The sequence below is a fragment of the Natrix helvetica genome, assembly GCF_964273705.1.
Source record: "Natrix helvetica genome assembly, chromosome: 6".
Classification (NCBI taxonomy): domain Eukaryota; kingdom Metazoa; phylum Chordata; class Lepidosauria; order Squamata; family Natricidae; genus Natrix; species Natrix helvetica.
Genome location: NC_138553.1, coordinates 32,533,571 through 32,554,681, shown reverse-complemented (window position 1 = coordinate 32,554,681; position 21,111 = coordinate 32,533,571). Strand labels below are relative to the sequence as shown.

The 21,111-nt window shown below is 39.3% G+C and overlaps 3 protein-coding genes across 8 annotated transcripts; 1 reads left to right on the top strand and 2 right to left on the bottom strand.

Moving 5' to 3' along the window:
* Positions 1–4,022: 4,022 nt before the first annotated feature.
* On the top strand, positions 4,023–9,010 carry NDUFA6 (NADH:ubiquinone oxidoreductase subunit A6). Its single transcript, XM_081958259.1, has 3 exons — positions 4,023–4,198; positions 5,481–5,596; positions 8,799–9,010. Exons 1-3 carry the CDS (start codon positions 4,057–4,059, stop codon positions 8,928–8,930), a joined length of 390 nt encoding a protein of 129 aa, XP_081814385.1. The 5' UTR covers positions 4,023–4,056; the 3' UTR covers positions 8,931–9,010.
* An 896-nt stretch (positions 9,011–9,906) lies between these two features.
* On the bottom strand, positions 9,907–13,124 carry SMDT1 (single-pass membrane protein with aspartate rich tail 1). 3 transcript variants are annotated; one of them, XR_014175775.1, is made up of 4 exons: positions 12,796–13,116; positions 11,221–11,361; positions 10,734–10,813; positions 9,907–10,212 (listed from the first exon to the last, which is right to left on the bottom strand). XR_014175775.1 is itself a non-coding variant. In XM_081958261.1 (4 exons), the coding sequence occupies exons 1-2, from the start codon at positions 12,937–12,939 to the stop codon at positions 11,224–11,226; spliced, it is 282 nt and encodes a 93-aa protein (XP_081814387.1). In that variant the 5' UTR covers positions 12,940–13,124; the 3' UTR covers positions 9,907–10,212; positions 10,734–10,751; positions 11,221–11,223. The 3 variants fall into 3 exon arrangements, 2 of the variants coding, with proteins under 2 accessions (XP_081814387.1, XP_081814386.1); XM_081958261.1 differs by having other exon boundaries at positions 10,734–10,751; positions 12,796–13,124; XM_081958260.1 differs by lacking the exon at positions 10,734–10,813 and having other exon boundaries at positions 12,796–13,100.
* A 3,755-nt stretch (positions 13,125–16,879) lies between these two features.
* PHETA2 (PH domain containing endocytic trafficking adaptor 2) lies at positions 16,880–21,046 on the bottom strand. Of its 4 annotated transcripts, none has more exons than XM_081957414.1 (3): positions 20,918–21,046; positions 19,435–19,753; positions 16,880–18,508 (listed from the first exon to the last, which is right to left on the bottom strand). In XM_081957414.1, exon 3 carries the CDS (start codon positions 18,491–18,493, stop codon positions 17,684–17,686), a length of 810 nt encoding a protein of 269 aa, XP_081813540.1. In that variant the 5' UTR covers positions 18,494–18,508; positions 19,435–19,753; positions 20,918–21,046; the 3' UTR covers positions 16,880–17,683. The 4 variants fall into 4 exon arrangements, with proteins under 4 accessions (XP_081813540.1, XP_081813541.1, XP_081813539.1 ...); XM_081957415.1 differs by having other exon boundaries at positions 16,880–18,504; XM_081957413.1 differs by lacking the exon at positions 19,435–19,753.
* Between the last annotated feature and the right edge of the window lie 65 nt (positions 21,047–21,111).

Here is a 21,111-nt window from a genome sequence, read left to right as displayed (position 1 = left end):
GAACAGGCAAAAAAAATGTGTGGTCTCCATTATTGATCTATATTCTGTCACAATAAAATATTAGTAGATGGTATTGTCCTTATTTAAAGAGGCTAAGTGGAGGAGTTTGTTTTCCATCTCACCAAACACTGGAAAACCTCCACCAGTTTCTTTCTCCCTAACAAAAGGTAAGTGGGGTGGAGTGGGCATCGAATGATGGATTTAGCTGCCTATTAAGTTGCCTGACTAATATATAGTAAATACTAAGTACTAACTGTGTGTGCTTCATAACCACACATGGAAACTGCAGCCTATTCGGGTGATAATGTAATACTTTTGCATAAGTTCTCAGAGATAATCAAAATTTAAAAACACATCCACAGGGACCCACTTATTAGTAGAAGCAGTGGAAAACATAGTGCAATCAATGATGATAATTTATTGGGCTGTAAATGGGACGTGGGGATAGGAAATTATACTCTTAAGACTTGCAAGAGTGATTCAGCCCCCCCCCCCTTTTTTTTTTTTAAAATATCCCACTGTTCCCTTTGCAACATCTCTTTGTCTAGTCTCCCAAGATTTTCCCCACATACCATTACAATATGCTAACGGATGCTAGGATGCTCTGTGTTTCTCATTTCATGTCATATATAATCTTGTCTATAAAATAATGGCATGTTGTGGGAACCTGTTCCAAAGTCAAATTTAACTTCAAACTTGAAAAATACATCAGATATAGAATTTAATTCATTAAACAAACCCTTTCCGGACTACAAATTGATAATGTACTGCATCTGAAGTTTGGGGTTCTCTTCATATAAAGTTTTAAAACGTAAGTTAATTATAATGATTAATTAAAGCAAAAATTTTCAGTTAATATGGAAATTAATGCAATATCTTTTCTTGGTTTATAATTTGAAATTCATCTACTCGATACTATCTTTATTATATAATAATTTTAATATTGATTTAAAGTTTTAAAGTTGAAGTAAGGTTTTCTAATATGTATAGCTGAATCCTTGTTATCTGAAAATATTTTATCTCATCTCACAATGTTTGTAAATCTTTCTTGCTCCTTTATTTTTTAATAACCAAATTTATTAAAATTAAACTAATTTTAATAACTACATTTAATAAAATTAAACTTTTATTAAATATGTGTTAAATATTTATTGACTGATACACACTTTCTAAATTACATTTCCAAAGCAGTGAAGAGCACTAACATGTCTTTCCTTACTACGATCATGGTACCAAAATAATAATGTATGATGATGTCACCAATGAAAGGGTCACCCTTTTACATTTACATTGCAACATCATATGCTTGGGGAATCTTGCATCATATTTACATTTCATCACTCCCCCCATTTCCCTCCCTCCCTTGCAATTGCCTACTACCCTAATATATATTGCATGAAGTATGAAGCTTGTATATCTTATTTTACATTGCCTGCAGATATCTGACCAACCATTTCTGGTTAGATAGATTAGATCATTGATCTAATAGAGTTTTCAAGGTCTTCCAATTCTTGACCAGCCATTATAGCCTTCTAACCATGCTCATTTTGATTCATCCTATCCATTTGATTAGAATATGGCTTATCATAAGTAAGAATCTTCAGTTCAAAAAATGGTAATGATTTTTCTCTTTAAGAAACTATGAACAACTATGAAGTTGTTCTCCATGCTTCTCCTTTTTGTGTATTCCTGCTGAGAAAGGCAGGAAAGGTGCTTGCTTGACATACTATCTCATTGGAATCTAGGAAACTGTGTGTTATATTTTTATGGTTTCATTCATGTGTTCATCTTTTTCTGCAGTTCTCAGGCTGATCCTTATTAAGGTGCAATTTTTAGTATTGCACATTTGATAAAAGGAAGTTATTTTGTTTTAATAGTAATATAGGATTGTCTAATTATGTATCTTTCCATACTGCTTCTCAAAATTCTGTAATCCTACAATTTTGGATAATCTTCAGGAAAGTTAAGAATATGAAAAACAATATTATAGTAACAGTTTCAAACAATTGTCACACAAAGCAAACAAAGGAAGTATTTTATTTTATTCATGCATATTTACTATAGCTGCCCAATTCCAATGGACTCTGGGTGGTGTACAAAGCAAAAAAAAACACAAAAAGAGATCAAACATAAAACTAGATAGATAGCCTACACTAAAATTATCTAAAAGGACATAAACAAAACATCTATTGGTGGCCCAATTCATTTTGGATGGAATTCTTTGTCATGAGCATGATTAATGAGCTGATTTATTCAACGTAAACAGAAAACCTATCAATGTCTTGCAGAATTCATCTGAAACAGTTGGCCACCAAATTTCCATGTATTTTGGAGTTCGCCTCCTCAGTTCTTGCAGAACAGTGTCTAGCCATTTCTATTTCTATTTTAAGTCTAAGCAGAGAAGCATATCCCGCTGTAACCCCAAGGACATAGATAATATCATTACAGTTTCTCTTCCTCATATTCCTCTCCAATTCTTTGTACATCTGCATAAGAACTGCGCTGAGAGTCTTTTTGCTCTTAACCCTTGCTGGCTGGAAGATCTATGAGAAAGACCTTGAGAGATGGGGTAAAGCTAAATTGCCTAGAGAAAGATCAGATTGGCAAACAAGGCATAGCCTGCAACTGCATAGTGGGCTGACAAAAAGACTCAGAAGAACCTTCCCCAGCTAGTTTTTCAGTCTGTAAAGGAGATGCCAGGAGATTTATACACATGAAATGTTAGATCAGGTAATGGATAGGCACACACAGGCTTAACTGTAACAACAGCTCTTTATTAAGTACAACAAGTGAGAACAATCCAGCGAAGGTTGAGTCTGACAGCAGCCCTTTTATAGGGAGCTGTCAGACCCTTCGACCAATAGGATTAAACCTCTGTTCCCGCCGGAACAGAGGACCTTGGTGGAAACCACTGTAGTTGAAACAAGTATCTAACATGAAGGTAATGGTAATCTAGCCCTACAATAAAGTAAAATTAGTTCTACTGGTCATGTTTTCTGTCTGTTCTACCCGGGACCCGAAATTATTAATCACTGTAATTTACAGTACTAGCCTAATGAAGAAACAAGTTGTATCTTTCCAATTGCTTTGGCTTATTCAATGAGTTTTTGCCACCATACAAAAAAGTGGAAAATTGCCAGAAAACTGTCTATCCTTGTGTCTAGCAAAGACACAAAGATAGACAAAGATGTGACTAGATGTGTGAATGACCTTGGGAGACATGGTAAAGAGTGGCAGCCAAGGAAAAGTCTGATAAAAGGCAACTTAACCCACAGCCGGATTAAGGGCAGGCAAAGGGTTCCTAAGAAGAGGCCCTCCTGGTTCCTTGAGCTGTAAAGGGAATGGGGAAGAAAGATTTGCAAGATTCTAATATAAACTCTGGCAGTCTGGTTTACCTCACCAGGCTGATACAAGGTGCCTGAAAATTCAACCATATGGACCAGACACATCTAACTCGTTTTCATAGTGGTCACAGTCCTAGTAGTTTTGTCTTTTTGTGTGCTTTGTGTTTGCTTGGGTCAAAAAGCAAATTTTAAAGAAATGTTTCAATGTTAATGTCACAGCGCTTCCACCACACATAAATCTCTACTCCCCCCTCCTCCCCTCGAATCGTAAAATCAGTCTGGCGCATGTCAACTGTGTTGATATTCCCACATCGCAGAGGTCTTCAAACACGGCAACTTTAAGACTTGTGGACTTCAACTCCCAGAATTCTCCAGCCAACATAGGTGTGCTGGCTGGAGAGTTCTGGGAGTTGAAGTCCCCAAGTCTTAAAGTTGCCACGTTTGGGGACTCCTGCATCGGGACACTGAACTTCCGGTATGGGCGGTAGCAGAGCCATGTCTGAGTTTACTAAGGCAACGTTCAGTTTAAATTCCCTCAACGCTGTTGGTCAGCATCCGTAAGTGGATAGCCGACTCTTCCAGACATAAAACTAGCCAATCGTCAGTCATCTTTAGGTGAATGTCATAATATTTAGCCAATGAAAATATTAGCCGCTCTCCTACTCGCCGGAGGAAAGGATGGGGGCGGGGTTTGTTTAGCTCAATAGGAAACATGGCGGCTGCCGGGGCTGGGAAGGTGGCGGGCACCGCTGTCGGAGCCGTAGTAAAACCAATCTTCAGTCGGGATTTGGCTGAAGCCAAACGGCACGTGAGGGAATTATATAGAACTTGGTACCGCGAAATCCCAAATACTGGTGAGGGGCCGTGATTACGCTCGCGATCTCTGCCGTCAAGGTCGTAGGGACAGGAAACGTTTAACTTGGTTTGAAAAGAAGCCTCGCAGACCGGAGTTGTCTTTATATTTCCTTCACGACTTCTCCGATCTGAATATCACAAAGAGATACTTTCACATTTTCACGGAAATTCCTTAAATGGAATGGGCACTTTAAATCGCCTTGATGACTAGACGTATAAATAAGTAGGAGAGATAGTAACTTGGGATTAGGTTCATAAAGTTGGAAGGACCTAAGAGGTCATCTAGTACAACCCCTTCCATTCTGCAGCATTCACTACACAACACCATCCCTGATAGATAATTATTCAGCCAAGATTAATTAATGATATATATGCATATATGATTGTATGCATTTGAGAGAAGGATTCATGACATAAGTATAATTCAAACTCTGCTATTGATTAATATCTTGTTTTTCTATTATCTTGCCCCATCTTCTTTGATTGCTAGAATTCATCCTTATTCATTCATCTTTATATTCATTGTCATTGTTGAATATTCAGTGTATTCTGAATGTAGCCTGAAACTCAGTGAAACTATATCATGATCCAGAAATAAACGTGTAAATATTAACTGCATGCTAGGATATAGTACAGGACATTTGTTTGCAGAAAAAACACATGTGAAATACTTGGTGTTATAGTTTCATAAATAGCCACAGAGTGGAAAGAAAAACTTTAAAAATTTAACTTGGATTTAGAAGGCCACAAGGGTTTCAAATGTATGCTTGTAAATTGTAATTCCAAGTTTTGATCAAACCGATCCTCTACATAATTTACTTGAGAATCCCAATTATAAAAAACTGCCTCGTAGTTTAAGATTTTGTATTGTATTACTTTACCTCAAATAATACATAAATTTTGCTTCTGCTTGGTAAATGAAAGTAACTCTATATACATATAACAAAAATGTGTTTTTTAAATACCTGTAGACTGTATTACCACAAGGTGTTATCTAGTATAGTATTTAATTTTGTCTGTGGAAAATCACTTGTGCACTAATAGCTTGAAAATCTAGTGATACATGGTAAGATCAGAATAATCTTGTATTTTATAGTGGTTTCTGATTTTCCTGCAGCTTAAAAGAATTTTCTACTAATTATTTTTTTCACATACTGTATGTCCCATAATCTTCAGTAAAACAGCCTGTAAGTTAATTTCATCAGAGGTGGTGATAATGTTGACAACTGATGTACATGGGATTATTTTTCACTCATGATCATTATTTTGCTTCTGGTCTAGTGCATACATACCAACTGGAGATCACAGTGAAACAGGGGCGTGACAAGGTGCGAGAGCTCTTCATGAAAAATGCCCATGTCACAGACCCCAAAGTCATTGATTTGCTTGTTATTAAGGTAGGACAAATAACATTTATTCTAAATTCATAGCAGATGTAGTATTAGGGAAGTTATGATGATAATTATCTCATCTTTTTGTCAATTCTGTGTGAAAAGAGAGTGGGAAATTGTAACATACATTAAATACTTATTTGTATCAGTTCTTTTTATCTGAGTTTTCTTCCTTGAATGCTAAACATATTTGGTAATATGTTCTACTAAGCAAGTAACTGTTTCAAAGAGGCAGTTAAGATTCTAGCACAATTGATTTATTACAGTCCCATGCTGGCTTCTATTAATTGTAGCTTGTCTATACAAGTGCTTAGAAACATGTTGCTTGTCACAGACCAGCTAGCCACTGTAGATGTCAAGATGCGAGTGTTGAAGTTTCCTAGGTCTTTCCCCTTTTAGAGATAGGGATGACATCTGCTCTCCTCCAATCTTTTAGAACCTCATCAGAAGTTCTCAAAAAGTATTGAGTATTGAAAGTATTGAAAGAAAAGGTTCTGCCATCTCCTCCATTATTTTCTTCAGTATTCTGGATGTAATATATCTTGGAGCCATTCAATTAAATTAGCCAAATTTTTTCTTTTAAGTCTTTTTGTATATGCTCCCTCCTTCCCCGCCATTATAATTATGATCAGCTATGCCTACCCTTCCTTTATGAGAGAAGACAGATTTCTTCACTCATTAACAATTCATAATTTGCTCTTCACAATGGGCGCACATTCTCATCAGCTTCCTTTTATTTCTAATATACCTATAGAAACATTTTCTGTAATCTATCAGAAGCTTTAGTTTTTGTTAAGTTAGAGCGTGGGTGTCAAACTGGCGGCCCACAGGGGGGATCCATCATGCACTGACCATGCCCACCCCAGCTCCACAAGGCAAAAATGTCACAATAGGTCACGTGATGCGATCGAGTTTGCTACCTGTGAGTTAAGAGTTTTCTTGATGGTGCCTTTGATTACCTTCTATTCACCTTTGTATTTTCTCCTCCCATTTCTTATGTGTTCCTTTTTATCTTCAGCATTTTATAAACTCGACTCACATCAGTGGTGACCTGTTTAGATTTATCTCATTTCTCCTTGTAGGGATTTTTATAATTCCACTTTCAGTGTACGGTTTCATTGAATTTACCAGCTTTCCTAAATACTTTATAAAGATTTGTTGCCATTGAGTCCAAGCTATTTTCCTTCAAAATTTATTTAAAAAATCCAATCTTCTGACAGGCAGCATTCAGTCTCCTTCTGGATAATATGATCACTTTTCTTCACTGTGCCAATCACTTTTATTTCTTCAACAATTTCTCCTTGTTAGCAAGGATTGGGTCCAGGATGTTTCTCCCACCTCCCTTTGTACTTTCTTCCACCTTCTGACAAATGAAGTTGTCAAGAGAGATGAAAAGAATTTATTGGAGTTCTGACTTGGCAGTTAGAGTCCCATTGCATATCAGGATCATTGAAATCCCTCATTCATAGCTGAAATCTATATCGCAGAGGGCCAGGTTATCAGTGGGATTGCATTCCCCTATAACATCTACCCATTGTACCAATCAGATAGGATGGGCACGCTCCTAATCCCTTCCCTTAAATTTTGTCATCTTGTGGGATATGGGAAGCATGTTTTTTTTTATGGCTACCCTGCCTCATGGAACATCTTTCCCCATGCAAACTCCCTTAGCTGAACACCTGGCTCCCCCCCCCCCCAAGTGCTAAATGTGAAAGCTTAAATTTGTTACCCGAGTTTTAAAGACTATAGTCTTTAATAGATGTATCTATTACAAGTAGTGTTCAACTTTACACCCACAGTTGAGCCCAAAATTTATGTTGCTAAGTGAAAGAGTTATTCCAGCAGTGGAAGGAAGAAAGCAAAGATCAGCTATGGGCAATAGTTGTGGAACACAGGACATCAGGAATATAGGGCAGAGCATAGGACGACGGGGCAGGGCAGCCAAAAAGGCAATACTGGGGGGGATATAGGCAGGTGGGAGGAGTTGAAGCAACCCTCTAGTTGTAAATGTGAGTGGGCTGCCAAGTGCCCAAAATTGGATCATGGAGCATGGAAGATGTAATGGATGTAATGTTGAGGACGGGGGGTATTCATCCAGTGCTGTCATAACTACATAGTTGAGAATGAATGGTTGTTAAGTGAGAACTACCTGTATTGCATGACTCTTTGAAAGAGGGGTCATCTAAATTTAAAAGCCCTCTATCTTTTAACCAGGTGGCTCTACAACAGTATCATTTATTCTTTCCTTCTACTCTTATCCAAATGTTTTTAACAATATTTCCACATGTATTCCTGAATTTTCTGTATATATTTGGGACAGTACAACATCCCTACTATTTCTACTGCATCAATTCCCCTTGAATAACTTGCTGTGGGCCACTTATAAGCAACACTTTGCCATGTTTTGATGTTGTCTATGACTGCCTATTAGTCAAGGTCAGATCCCTTGTTCTCCCAGTTTTATTTCCCATATTCTACATTTAGTATAGAAACATTTTTATTAGCGAATCTATTGCAATCTCCTTTGTAGTTCTGCAAAACTCTGCATCTCCTCTTGATGTCCTGCTTCCCACTTTGTCTTATTTCCTTGGTCCGAGTCCTTGATTGTATATTTGGCTCTGGGCTTTTGCCTCTCTCTCTCCATTTTTGATGTGACCTGTGAGGTTTCTACCAAACATTTTCTTCCAAGTTTTTGTAAGATATATCCCTTCTCCCTCCAAGCATCCTTCATAAGGGGATCATAGATAGAATCCAGAAACTTTTAGGTGATACCATGTGCAGAGCCTACCTACAGAATACTAAGACTCACACTAAGTTAAGGGGTCTCTTGCAAGGCAGAAGGCATGGACTGTCTTTTTTTCTATGAAAAAAAGGACAGCTTTCCCCCCAAGATTTACAACAGGCACTACAGGGTGGTAGCATTGAAGAAGGAAAGAGGTTTTGCCAGAGGCAAAAATGCATCTTCATACCTTCTCCATTTCAGATTCTACAGCACATGTCTTATTTCTTAAAGAGGGCTTTGAAATTAGATGGGCCATGGATTACTTACCCATTCTGATCTTCTCCTGAATATAAACCTGCTGTTGTTTTTTAAAAAATCAGCTATCACCAATTTTTGATAATTTTGTTCTTAAAACTGATTTGACAGGAATTATCACTTGGCATATTGGTAATTTAAGTAATAACTGTTCTCTTATTCTTGGTATAGGGAAAAATGGAATTCCAAGAAACAATCAATGTGTGGAAACAAAAGACCCATGTAATGAGATATTTTCATGAGACAGAAACACCGCAACCCACGGATTTCCTATCCAAGTTCTACATAGGCCACGATCCTTGAACTAAATCATCAATAGAGAATAATGACTCTGTTTTCTGTTCCAAATAAATGCCTGCATGTTAACACTCTTCAACAAGAAAGTATTCAAGGAGGCATGCATTATTTATATTTATTCTGAGTATTTGATGCTAATATTTCATCCTGAATTCATTTTGCAAAATCTACTTCACCATAGTTAAGTATGCTGTAGCACTTCCACTGCAAATAATGTCTTAAATAATATATAACACTGCAATCTAAAAAGTACTACTAAATTTCACTTTAATATATGATGAGATTATGTTGTATATATATATATATATATGGAGAAAAGATTTTATTTGGGAGAAAAGGAACCAAATGCAATTCAAAGTATTGCATTCTTGGTAGTCTAATGAATTTTTAAATATTTATTTTAGGGGATAAACTACAGTTTTCATGTGTCTATTGTTTCAAAATGGTAGCAATATCCCCAAATTCTAGAATAAAAATCTCAAACTCCTTAAATGTTGGCAGCAGAGATGGAGGTTACTTATTACAATTTTAAGAAATTTAGCAATCTATGTAATACTTCCATTATACATCCTAATCCTATAAATTCTCTAATATATTTCAGCTGCATGGAATACAAATAAAAAGCTAGGTAACAAGAAAAATCTTATACAATAGATGTCTAAACTGTTTGCTTTCACCAAAATTATAATTAAAACTTTCTCAAAGTTCTATAAAAATGTGTATTTACACTGGCAACTGTTAAATATTATATAGCTGATTCAATTGAATCAAATCATATTGAGAAGTTGCTTTATGTACTTTCCTATAGGCTTGTGATTTTATTCCTTTCAGAAAGAAAGCTGACATTCTATTTCATATAGTATCAAAGATAGATAGCACAGTCCAAATTATGTTCATTCAGAAGGACATCTCTATTCAGTAAAATATACATTCCCAAAAGGATGAAGACGGCAGCTTAGTATATAAAAGAAACACACGAGCCTTGATCTCTTAATTCTTAATTTACTATCCAGAAGAATTCTTTGTATTAATTAGGGATCCAGTGTATTCAGAAATAAGGTACACTCTAAGCATGCAACAATTGTTGAATCAAGACATATCTATGTATTCTTAAATAGATATAGGATTTAAACATTCTTGTTTATACATGCACAGAACAATCCGTGGTACAATGGGAAATCCAGCTGTTCCCAAAATGTTCATTAGCCATCTGAGAGGAGCGGAGATTAAACATTGATATCAGAACATTTTATTATAGCTTTGTTCCTCTTACTGCCACATTGTAGACCTGTAAAAAAACAGGAAATATTTCACACTCTGGAACTATTTTGCAGAGTACGAGTTCTGCACTATCCAGAACTAATAAAGCTTAGGATAAGAGACTTGAGCACAATTTGATAACACTTTAAAAATATGCAGCTTGTTCTAAAATGGCATGAGGGAGTAATTATTGTCCTGCTATTATTTAATTTTTGGAGTGCTACTTCAGCCTGAAAAGAAATAGTGTACACCTGTTTCCTGATCAGGAAACAAAGCAATGCATCAGCTCAAATGGAAAAAGATTCACATGCATATCAATATGCACATCACAAACACAATACTGTTGCATGATCACATGTGCTATTAAATCAAATTTAATTTGTCTTTGGCAAGTATTTAACATAACATACTTCTACTAGACTATTACAGAATAGAGTATCAAGTACCTACAGTCTTGGAATATCAATCCCCATTGTGTTATAATTATATGTAGAATACTACTGACATATATAATTAAAAATAGGTAAAGCATAACTTGCATTTGCTTACTTTAGCTTTACTGCAGAACTGGATGTAGAAGGTAACAGGAAAAATAAAGGAAGGCATCAGAAGAACAGGGACCATTCATGCTATGATAATGAAAAGATGTTAAGATATGGAAAAGATACAAGTGAATGGGTTTCTGTCCCCCGTTTAAATCTGCAAGTTTTCTTTAGATTATGAAGGCACAATTAATTATAAAGTTGTTTGAAGTTGGCAGCAAGGGATTTTTAATTCTCAATTGTGTAACCATAAACAATAATCTTCATCCTAAGTATGCAAATTATGTGGTCAAAAATACATGAGGGAAGAACAAAAATAGATTTTGTTCAGTTCTTTCAATTCATTCAAATTTAATTTTTACTTGGAGCTACCAGGGTTTTTTTTGTCCTAGACCAACTATTCATTTAATCATTTCCTCAAACCTCCCAGCATGGCAGTCGTAGGCTACGTGCGGCTGTTAACACTGAAAAGGGCTGGGCAGCTATAACTCTACCTGTTAGTCATCATCATCATCATCCTCTGGTACAAAGATATCATGTTCTTCAAGCAAGGCTGCAAAACTTTTGCTGATTTGTGTCCCAACGTAGAGAAAGGGAATTACAATGGCAAACACACGAACAAGTCCAAATGGCATCTACAGGGATTAATAATGAAAAGCTGGTTAATATTTCTTGGCACATATACAAATGAACACATGAACACATTTATAGCTGGCAGAGTAAAACTAAAACTGGTGGAAAGAACAAAAAGAATCACACAGCTGCCTCAGTAAATTTAACGATGATCTTACTGTACTTATTTTCAGGAGGATTTAAAAAAATTACCTTCAAATAAAGAAATAATGAAGCATCTGACTGAATAAGTACTTAGCACCCTTAGAATAATAAAGATCGTTAATAAAATATATCTTCAGGATGTTTCCTATGCTGGGCATGAACAGAATAGAATTCTTTATTGGCCAAGTGTGATTAGCCACACGGAATTTGTCTCCATTGCATAAGCTTTCAGTGATGTTGTTATTGTTAGTTGCAAAGTTGTATCCTACCCATTGCAACCCCATGGACAACGTTCTTCCAAGCTTTCCTGTCCTCTACCATCTCCTGGAGTCCATTTAAGCTCACGCCTACTGCTTCGGTGACTCCATCCAACCACCTCATTCTCTGTCTTCCCCTTCTTTTGCCCTCGATCTTCTCCAGCTTTAAGCTCTTCTCCAGTGACTCCTTCCTTCTCATTAGTTGGCCAAAGTAGTTGAGTTTCATCTTCAGCATCTGGCCTTCTAAAGAGCAGTCAGGGTTGATCTCCTCTAGGACTGACCGCGCCCTGCAGTCTAAAATCTTCTCCAGCACCATAGTTCGAAGGCCTCAATTCTATGGCGCTCAGCCTTTCTTATGGTCCAACTTTCACAGCCATACACTGCAACTGGGGAAACCATAGCCTTGACTATAGGCACTTTTATTGGCAGGCTGATGTCAGGGTGCCAACCTTGCCAAGATCTCGGTGTACATACCACAATAATCTACAAAGGAAACCTGCTTGTTTCAAATTACAACCACAGAGATCATAGAGCACAACGGTATCCGCGTTTGGATGAACTCAACGTCCACATCCCAGTCTTTGGGGCCGACTAGCAGCTCTTTGGTTCTCAACTGACGCGGGGATTTTGTGTCCCTTCTCTATCGGTTCTCCTGGAATCCCAACCGCTTGTCAGGCGGAGCTGCCGCCGAGTTTCTAAAAAAAACGCGGCGTGGTTTTCGGGGATGACCGAATAGGAGACCCCTTGCAACGGGATAATGGCATCCCTAAAGATAAGCCGGCCTGCTGCATAATTGCCCCGCCGGATTAACAAAAAGCGTCCTCGCCCTGTTATTTCCGCGTCTGCCCAGAACGATTGTTTTATCGCTAGGCAACGGTCGAACACCAACAAAACCCGCCCTTCCAAAATAAGCTACACGCGATTGGCTGAGACAGCCTGCCAATTTACCGCATCCTTGCTAAGCGATTGCTCGGTTTGGTTTCCTACCCGTTTCTTCCTTTAGGAGCCACCACTATCTTTTCACGCTCAACTCACTTTGACGGGCTTAGGCAAGATGGCGCCAGTCCGAGTGACGGTCATATTTCGGGAGGATAAAACCGTTGCTAAGGGCGCCTTCTGGTTCTCGACGGGTCGCGACCTTGCCCAAGAGCCAGCCGTTGACCACAACCGCGAAGCCATCTCCTCTAGGCAGCTCCTCCCCTAGGAGTCGGACGCTTTCTCGATAACCGGAACTCGCCAAAGAGTGGGCCGTGCTTTTGCAAACCTCGCGAGATATCAATAGGCGGAAGGGGAGAATCTTTAAACCGCGGGTGTCTGAAAAGTTTGAATTAGATCTTTTGTGTGTGTGTGTGTGTTTCCGTTTAAATGCGATTTTTACATCCTTCTGGAGCGGCATTGAAAGTTGCCAATAAAAATAGAATGTAATAGTTGAGTAACGGAGTTGTGTCTTCTTTGTATCTCTGCTTGCCTCTTGTGGTTTGTTGGAGTCTTGTAACCTGGGTTTTCCAGGCTTATTTCTCAGTATCTTCACGTGAATTGGGCTGGGGATGGGGGCAGAATGGCCAAGGTCTTGGTCTGAATCAGGGGTCCCCAAACTTGGCAACTTTAAGACTTATGGACTTCTACTCTCAGAATTCTCCAGCCAGCTATGCTGGCTGGAGAATTCTGGGAGTTGAAGTCCACAAGTCTTAAAGTTGCCAAGTTTGAAGACTTCTGGTCTGCATTCAAGTCATCTTTATCTGATTGTTGCCTTTGTAAATGATCTTACCTCTGCCTTCCAAGGCCATCCTTTATAAACTTTAAACAGGATAGAAAAAAACAAGTGTGTGGCTTCTGGATTTCTGATAATAGTGAAGGGAAGGTAGATGGAGGTGGGGTAAGAACAGAGACCTCAGCAAAGTTCTGACTCCAGGTATTTTCTTTGCAACCTCTGGCCAGATCCAGTCCAAATTAACCCCCTTAGTACAAAGAAAAGACCCACTTTCCACTTTAAAGTCAGCCAACCCTTCTAATTCTTCAAGATGCACTTTCACCCTGTTTTGTCCCCCCAAATCCCCTTTGAAAATTTCAAAGCCTACCTTGCTGCCAACTTTGCTGCAAGCATTCTGTATTTGTCCAATAAATAGATGGTTCCATGATTGGACATTCAACCAAAGCTCACTTCATGTGCTTCATGTTCCATACTACAGCGGCCCCCAACCTTTTGGGTCCCAGGGACTGGTTCCACGGAGAGAGGTTTTTCTGTGCACTGGAGGGGTCGTGGTTTCGCGCACTGTCTGCATCCCACAGATGGGCCTTCACTTGTTTGCGCAGCCCAGTTCCTGGTATGCCATGGACTGGTGCCAGTCCATGGACTGGAGGTTGGAGACTTCTGCTGTACTCCCACTGTGATGGGAGGTTGAAGCCAGCAAGGCCCTTTTTCTCTGCATAAAGAATTTGTGAAATTCTAGCTGTTAGATAGCTCCTGAACCTCCCAGTGATAGGGGTGGTGGTGGTGGAGGGAGTATTTAGAAAAAAGGCAAGCAGAAGTTCCTTCTCTAAACTTGATGACTGAATTGACTTCTCAGTGGAGAGTTCCTTCTCAAGAGCTCCAGCATCCCTACTATAAAAAAAATCCATTAAAGCAATTCTTCTTATACTGTAGCTGAGCTGGAGAAAAGTCAATTCAATCATCAAGTTTAGATAATGGCATAGGGATGTACAGAAGCTGAACTGATAAGAGCAACACAAACAGCATGCAGAAGCACCCTCCCATTCCAAGCAACAAGATAAAAACAAACTGATAACTTCACCAAAAATATATATCAATAAAGAATAAAACTGCAATTTTGGGAATCACTACAAAATGTGATGGCCTTCCAAGATAAGACTTTGCAAAGATAAATTGTCAGGGATTGCCATCTATATGCTATTTCTAAATGCCAGTTGCTTGGGAACAATAGCAGAGAGGCATTGGTGACCTCTCTTTTTCTTATGGGCCACAGACTGTTGGTCTCTTTATTCTTTTACAAGTTTATAATTTTGATAAGCCTACTCTAAAGTAAAAACTATTTTCTCAATACTTTAAAAACCAACACATTTATTATTTCATATTTTTGTGTAAATAAAGTAATACATGATTCATGAAAATCTGTGCAATTCGTAGATTTGTTTCCAATGTAACATAATTTTCTTTGGTTTAAGGTAGACTCCCTTATGGAAAGTATAAAGTAAGTGTACACTGCTTTAAAAAATAATCATTGTTTGAGCCACGAATAATTATGAAATAATATTGTACTATTTAGGTAAAATGCAATTTATAAAACACATTTTATTTAAAATAACATACAATGTATATGTAATATAACATTACCGGAATGTTATAGGAGGTTATTAGCTTTATCATACAATTTAGCATGATTTTTTAAAACTACTAATAATAGTGTTATTGGTTGTGATCAAAACTACTGGCGGAAAAATATGGAACCAGGTATAGGTCAATCACAACATAATTCATACAATTCCCCAAACTTAATTTTACTAGCATGTGTCATAGCAATTTAGTTTTATCTTACTGAGCTGTCAAGTTAATTCTTTTTCTTTCTGAAATAATAATCTTAATTAGATTATTGCAAATGACCAATAAACTACTGGTAAGTATATAACTGCGGGCTATTACTAATGCTGTATTAATCTGCAAGGTAATAAATAATTGTTTTAATTCAATTATGTTCAGTTATGTTCAAGGTCATAAATGTAGGCCATTAAATTGTGAGTGGGGCCCCACAATCAGAAAGCAGTAGAATAATAGATACTGTAGATTATGAATGCTGAACACGAAATTAAACTCCTATTCACATGAAATTATTTAAGATTGCTTTGGATGAATTTTTGCCATTCATCTGTAGCAATATTATGGATAGAACTAAAACAAGGTATCAAAAGCAACAAATACAGCTTTAGTCCAGTCTTAGGAAACTATTGTATAAAAGTGATACTGAGGATGATTAAATGATCATACATTACATTAACAATTTGAGAGCAGCTGCTGTTATTGTTGCTTGGGTAATCTTACTTGTGCTTTTTCTGCCTTTTGTGTTAGTATACGTAGTCCTTGACTTATGACCACAATTGACCCCAAAATTTCTGTTGTTAAGCAAGACAATTCTTAAATGAGTTTTGCCCTATTCTACAACCTTGCTTGCCACAGTTAAGTGAATCATTGCAGTTGTTACGTTAGTAATGTATTTGTTAAGCGAATCTTGCTTCCCTATTGACTTTGCTTATCACAAAAGGTGAACATGTGACCCCAGGATCCTGGAACCATCATAAATATGAGTCAGTTGCCAAGTGTCTGAATTTTGATAATGTAGCCATGGGGATACTGCAATGGGGTTGGTGTGAAAAACAGTCATACTATATGTCAGCGATGACGAACCTTTTTTGGCTCGCGTGCCACAAGTGGGGGGAGCGCAGGGGGGTCGTGTGCGGGCATGCCGCACCCATAATGCAATGCGCGACCCCCCCAGTGCGCATGCGCGCACAACGTGTGACCCCCCCCCATTTTTACATGCTTTTTTCGCCCTCCCCAGGCTCCAGAGGCTTTATAGGAGCCTGGGGAGGGCGAAAAGAGCCTCCCCCGACCCCTCAGAGGCCCTCCGGAGGCTTCAGGGACGTCCGGAGGCTTCCCTGAAGCCTTTGTAGTGCTTAAAACGACCCTCCGAGCAAACCGGAAGTCACTTCCGGTTTGCTCGGAGGGTCGTTTTAAGCGCTCCGAAGGCATCAGCGAAGCCTCCGGACGGTCCCTGAAGCCTTCGGAACGCTTAAAACAACCCTCCGAAGTCACTTCCTGTTTATTCGGAGGGTTGTTTTAAGCGTTCCGAAAGCTTCAGGGAAGCCTCTGGACGGTTCCTGAAGCCTCTGGAGGGCCTACGGGGGGGGGGCGTTGGAGGCTTTTTTCGCCCTCCCCAGGCTCCTATAAAGCCTCTGGAGCCTGGGGACGGTGAAAAATGGCTTTTAAAAAGGTGAACTCAGCTGGCCAGCACGCACATGCGCGCTGGCCAGCTGACAGGGCAGCCCTCGCGTGCCCTGACAAATGGCTCCGTGTGCCACCTGTGGCACATGTGCCATAGGTTCGCTATCACTGCTATATGTCAATTTTTTTCAGTGCCAACAAACTGTTTAAATTCAATGTCTGTATATGAAGATTCAGTTCCAAAAGATTAAAAAAACACAGGTAAGGTCAGCTGAAGGCATACCCAGTGTTGCATTTGACTTCACGAGATGGAAGTTCCTGAACATTGACTATAAATTCTTGAGATGCTCTTAGGGAAGCAACTTTTCACAGCTTTGTCCTCATCTGCATGAAAATCTAAAGTATATGAAATGCCTATAATTAAAATATAATGTGTAAATTGTATGATCTATTTTTTCTACACTACTATACTGTTCCAGCATCTGTCAAAATAGCTACAATATACAGATGAAATACAATTAGTAGTATTACATGGAGCAAAAAGGAAGAAATGACACGTGGATTCTACTCTTGCATCAAGTCGACTTTCTGAAATAAAGGTCTGGAACTCTCTTTTGAGCTGCTACAGCAATTTCTTAGAAATGTCTTCTTGAATTCTGAATGGTGCATAATTACAAATATGGTGTTTTAAAATTCCTGGCAATAACGTGTAGTAGCAATAAATAATAGAAAGCAGATTTTAATTAATCATCCAGTCTGGAAGATGCAATAATGGTGTTCCTTAGATTTTATAAACTAGGAGTAAAACCTGCAAGTAAAGTAAGGACTCCTGCCTTGGGCAGGGTGTTGGGCTATAAGACACCCCCCCCCCGAAGGTCCTTTCCAGTCATGATTCTATAAGTGGGTCAAGAGGCCTGCAGAAACCTACCTTAATGTCCATTTCTCTCACTCCTGCAAAATGTATTTTCTTCAGTGTGTTCCTATTTCTACTGTCTTCTTTCTTTCCATCCACTCTCTTCTCACCTGTGCAATTTCCTGACCGTACCAATTATGCAACTTTGAGAAGCAGGCAGTCTCTGGAGATACTGGACTTTCCTGTGTGGCAGAGGCAGACCCAGCCAAAAATGTTCCACCTGCAGCACTGCCTGTCAGTTTTCGACGAGGGGGTAAAGGTGGGGGCTTCAGAAATCCTCCACTGAGATCAGAACATGCCATTTCTGCAAGAGTGCAACTATTGTCCCATGTAGAGTAACCATTCTCCAAGATGACAGGATGCTCTTGAAGGGATATCATCATGGGATTTGATAAATGCCTTTTGCGGCCAGAAGAGAGTTTCTTTGGTGATTTATGGCTAGCAGCTAAGCTCCTCTGAGCCTCTTCCAGCTGTTTCTCTAGTTCCTTGACTACTAGCCTCATATAGTCAAAGCTGGCCCGTGACAGTGCCTTCACCCAAGCCTCCATGGCAACTTGGCAGTCGGCAACCAACACGTAAGATTTGCCACCACTGCTGTCAAAGCGGATGGCAAAAGCAAATTCCTCAGCAGCTTCGCATAGTTCCACCGTGCAGCCCTCTAACACAATGAGACCCAAAGGGTCCCTGCTCTCCCGCTCTTCAAAGTAGAACAGCAAGTTGCCCTTGAGAATGAACCAGCGGCGCTGGTAAGAGGGGACTTGATGGTTGTGGTGATGGCGCTCCATTCGCTTGCACAGAAAACCAGTATGATCGGCTGGAGAGTCACATGTGGCATAATGTACCACACTACGTTCATTGAGTTTCATTGTAGTAATATCTGCCTTCCAAAACAGAATGAGAAGAAATGTACTGAATTATCACATGATGCATATTATTATAATCTAGATAAAACTGAATATAGAACTATGTATACACATATGCACTACTGCTATGAAATACTTGTCAGGTAATGAGGATTTAATAGCTGCCAGCTGATGTAAGGTTGTAAGTTGTAAACTGTAATCTGATGCAATGAGGATGATTCAGCAATACATGTATCGCCTCTTTAAGACTCTAGTGGGGTCCACACAAGTTATTTACTGCTTTAAGATATACATATATACATGCATGCATGCATGCATACATACATACATACATACATACATACATACATACATTGCTATAAAATACTGATTGCCATTTAGGGTGATTATATGGAGATGGCCATCACAACTGTGCAGGCAAAGGCATGGCTCTTTTTATGTGTACTCCAAACATGATCTATTAAAAAGAGGCAGGGTTTCAATCATGTCACCATGCACATCACTTTTGACACCCTCTTTCCAGTGGATGCTCCCACCTGCTGTTTAACCTTCCTTTCTAAGGATATTGTGGATATTTATAAAGTAACAAACTCTATGAAGCTAGACCATATAACCTCTGATGCTAAAACAATAAAAAGAGATTCTCTCATTGCTTCATTGTTTAATAACATGAACAATTCTTGATCTTTGTAAGTTGGTTATAGACTACATTTATTTGCAAACAAATTGCTACCCTGCAGTGTAAATGACCATGGATTTTCATTAAGAGTTTTGAATCCCCCAGCTCCAAAAGTTGGAGTGTTTCCATCTTTGGTCCTGGGATGGGTTGGCATTGCCACATTCAGACTAGATTACATCTCAGGGTTTTTCTGGACTAACAGATTCTGAAAATATGAGTTGTGTCTATTCCTGGACTGTGAGGACCTTTTCATGGTCATTCATACCTTAATAACCTCATGATGAGACTGTAACACATTTTACATGGGGTGCTTTGAAGAACATCTAGAAGCTTAGTTGAGAATGCAGCAGCAGGCATTGGGGCACAGCTTGTTGCCCCCATTTAAAATTGCTACTTCATGAACTGCACAGGCACCCAATAGGCTTCTTCTAGGTGGGATTCAAGGTACTGGTTATTATGGGGGTCCCCAACCCCTGGTACTAGTCCATGACCTGTTAGGAACCAGACTGCAGCTGGAGGTGAGCAGCAGGCAAATGATCTCTCTTCCAGGTTCATGGAAAAGTTCTCTTGCATGAAATTGGTCCCTGGTGCCAAAAAGATTGGGGAACACTGGGTTATCACTTTTAAAGTCCTACATGGCATAATACCAGGTTAAATGTGGGGCCGCTTGCTCCCACAAACATTTGCTTGGCCCTGAAGACATACTCCAAATACACGTTACTCCTCATACTCCTCTTTCAAACTTTACCATCTTGTAGAAAGCAGGGAAGATGCCCTTTTTGGTGGTTCCCCCTATGCTCCCCCTCTCAATATATGGCAGGCCCCAACTCTGCTCTTCTTAGGCTACCAAGACCTGTCTTTACCCTTAGATATTTGGATCCAGCAGCAGCCCCTTTTGGTTGCTTTGTATAACAGTATTGGGCTTGATCACTATTTTATATCTAATATTTAACAGAAAGCAGTTTGAAAAAATTGGACTCACCTATTGCCCAAATCAGAATGACTATGGAACACAAAACCCACAAAAAGTAATAGCCAGGAGAGGTATGCCAGCACCAGTCTAAAGTGGCCAGTAAGTGCCAGGCTGATCTGGCTCCCGACCACACCACAAAGGAACAACTGGTGAAGTATGTGGGGTTCTACCTATCTGTGCCAGGAAAAAGTGAAAACACTAAGGATCCCTTAAGGCAGCCTGAGCTATGAACTGTGAATCAGATGAAGTCCCCGTTCTGAGGATACAGAAGAGGTTGTTGCAGTTTTTTTATATATGGCACAAGCTCCAAGTATAAGTGTCACAGCGTTGTAAGCAAGAAGGCTGCAAGTTTAATTCCTGGCATCTCCAGGTAAAAGGTAGGAAGACGAAGCCAACCCCTGGCTGGCTCTAGAACAGCCCTCTCCAACTTGGGCTGACTGTCCAGATAAGTGGAGCCTGCATTTTAGATAGTAAGTGCTTTAGGAAGGCCAAATAGATGGTTTCTCCAAGCAGTCACGGAGTGCACTTCCTCATCTCATACAGACCCGGAATATTCCGAGACTAAAAGTTATCCTCGGAATTACTTTTTTCTCTCAAATAGAAAATCCTTTTCACAAGTTTTTAGTGACACAGAGGAAAAGGCAGGCTGGTTAGTCCAGGAATGTGTGGAAGTGGAGTGTGGAGGGCTCTCCGCACTAACGGAATCGGAATCCTTTTTAAATTCGGGGTCAGGCCTATCCTAAAAAGCTGAAGCGACGCTTATCCATAATCGTACCTTGTTCACACAACTACCGAGAACGACGTTAGCTTCGGCTTTATCCGCTCCCTGCTTTTCTTAAGCAGTCGCGTGTCCTCCTCCTTCCGCTGGACTCCCCTGTTTCGGTGCCCTGATCCTCGGGCAAAAGGATCATCAGAGCAGAAGCAAATCTTGCCACTATCCGGGCAGAGTTTTCTTTCGCAATCCAGATT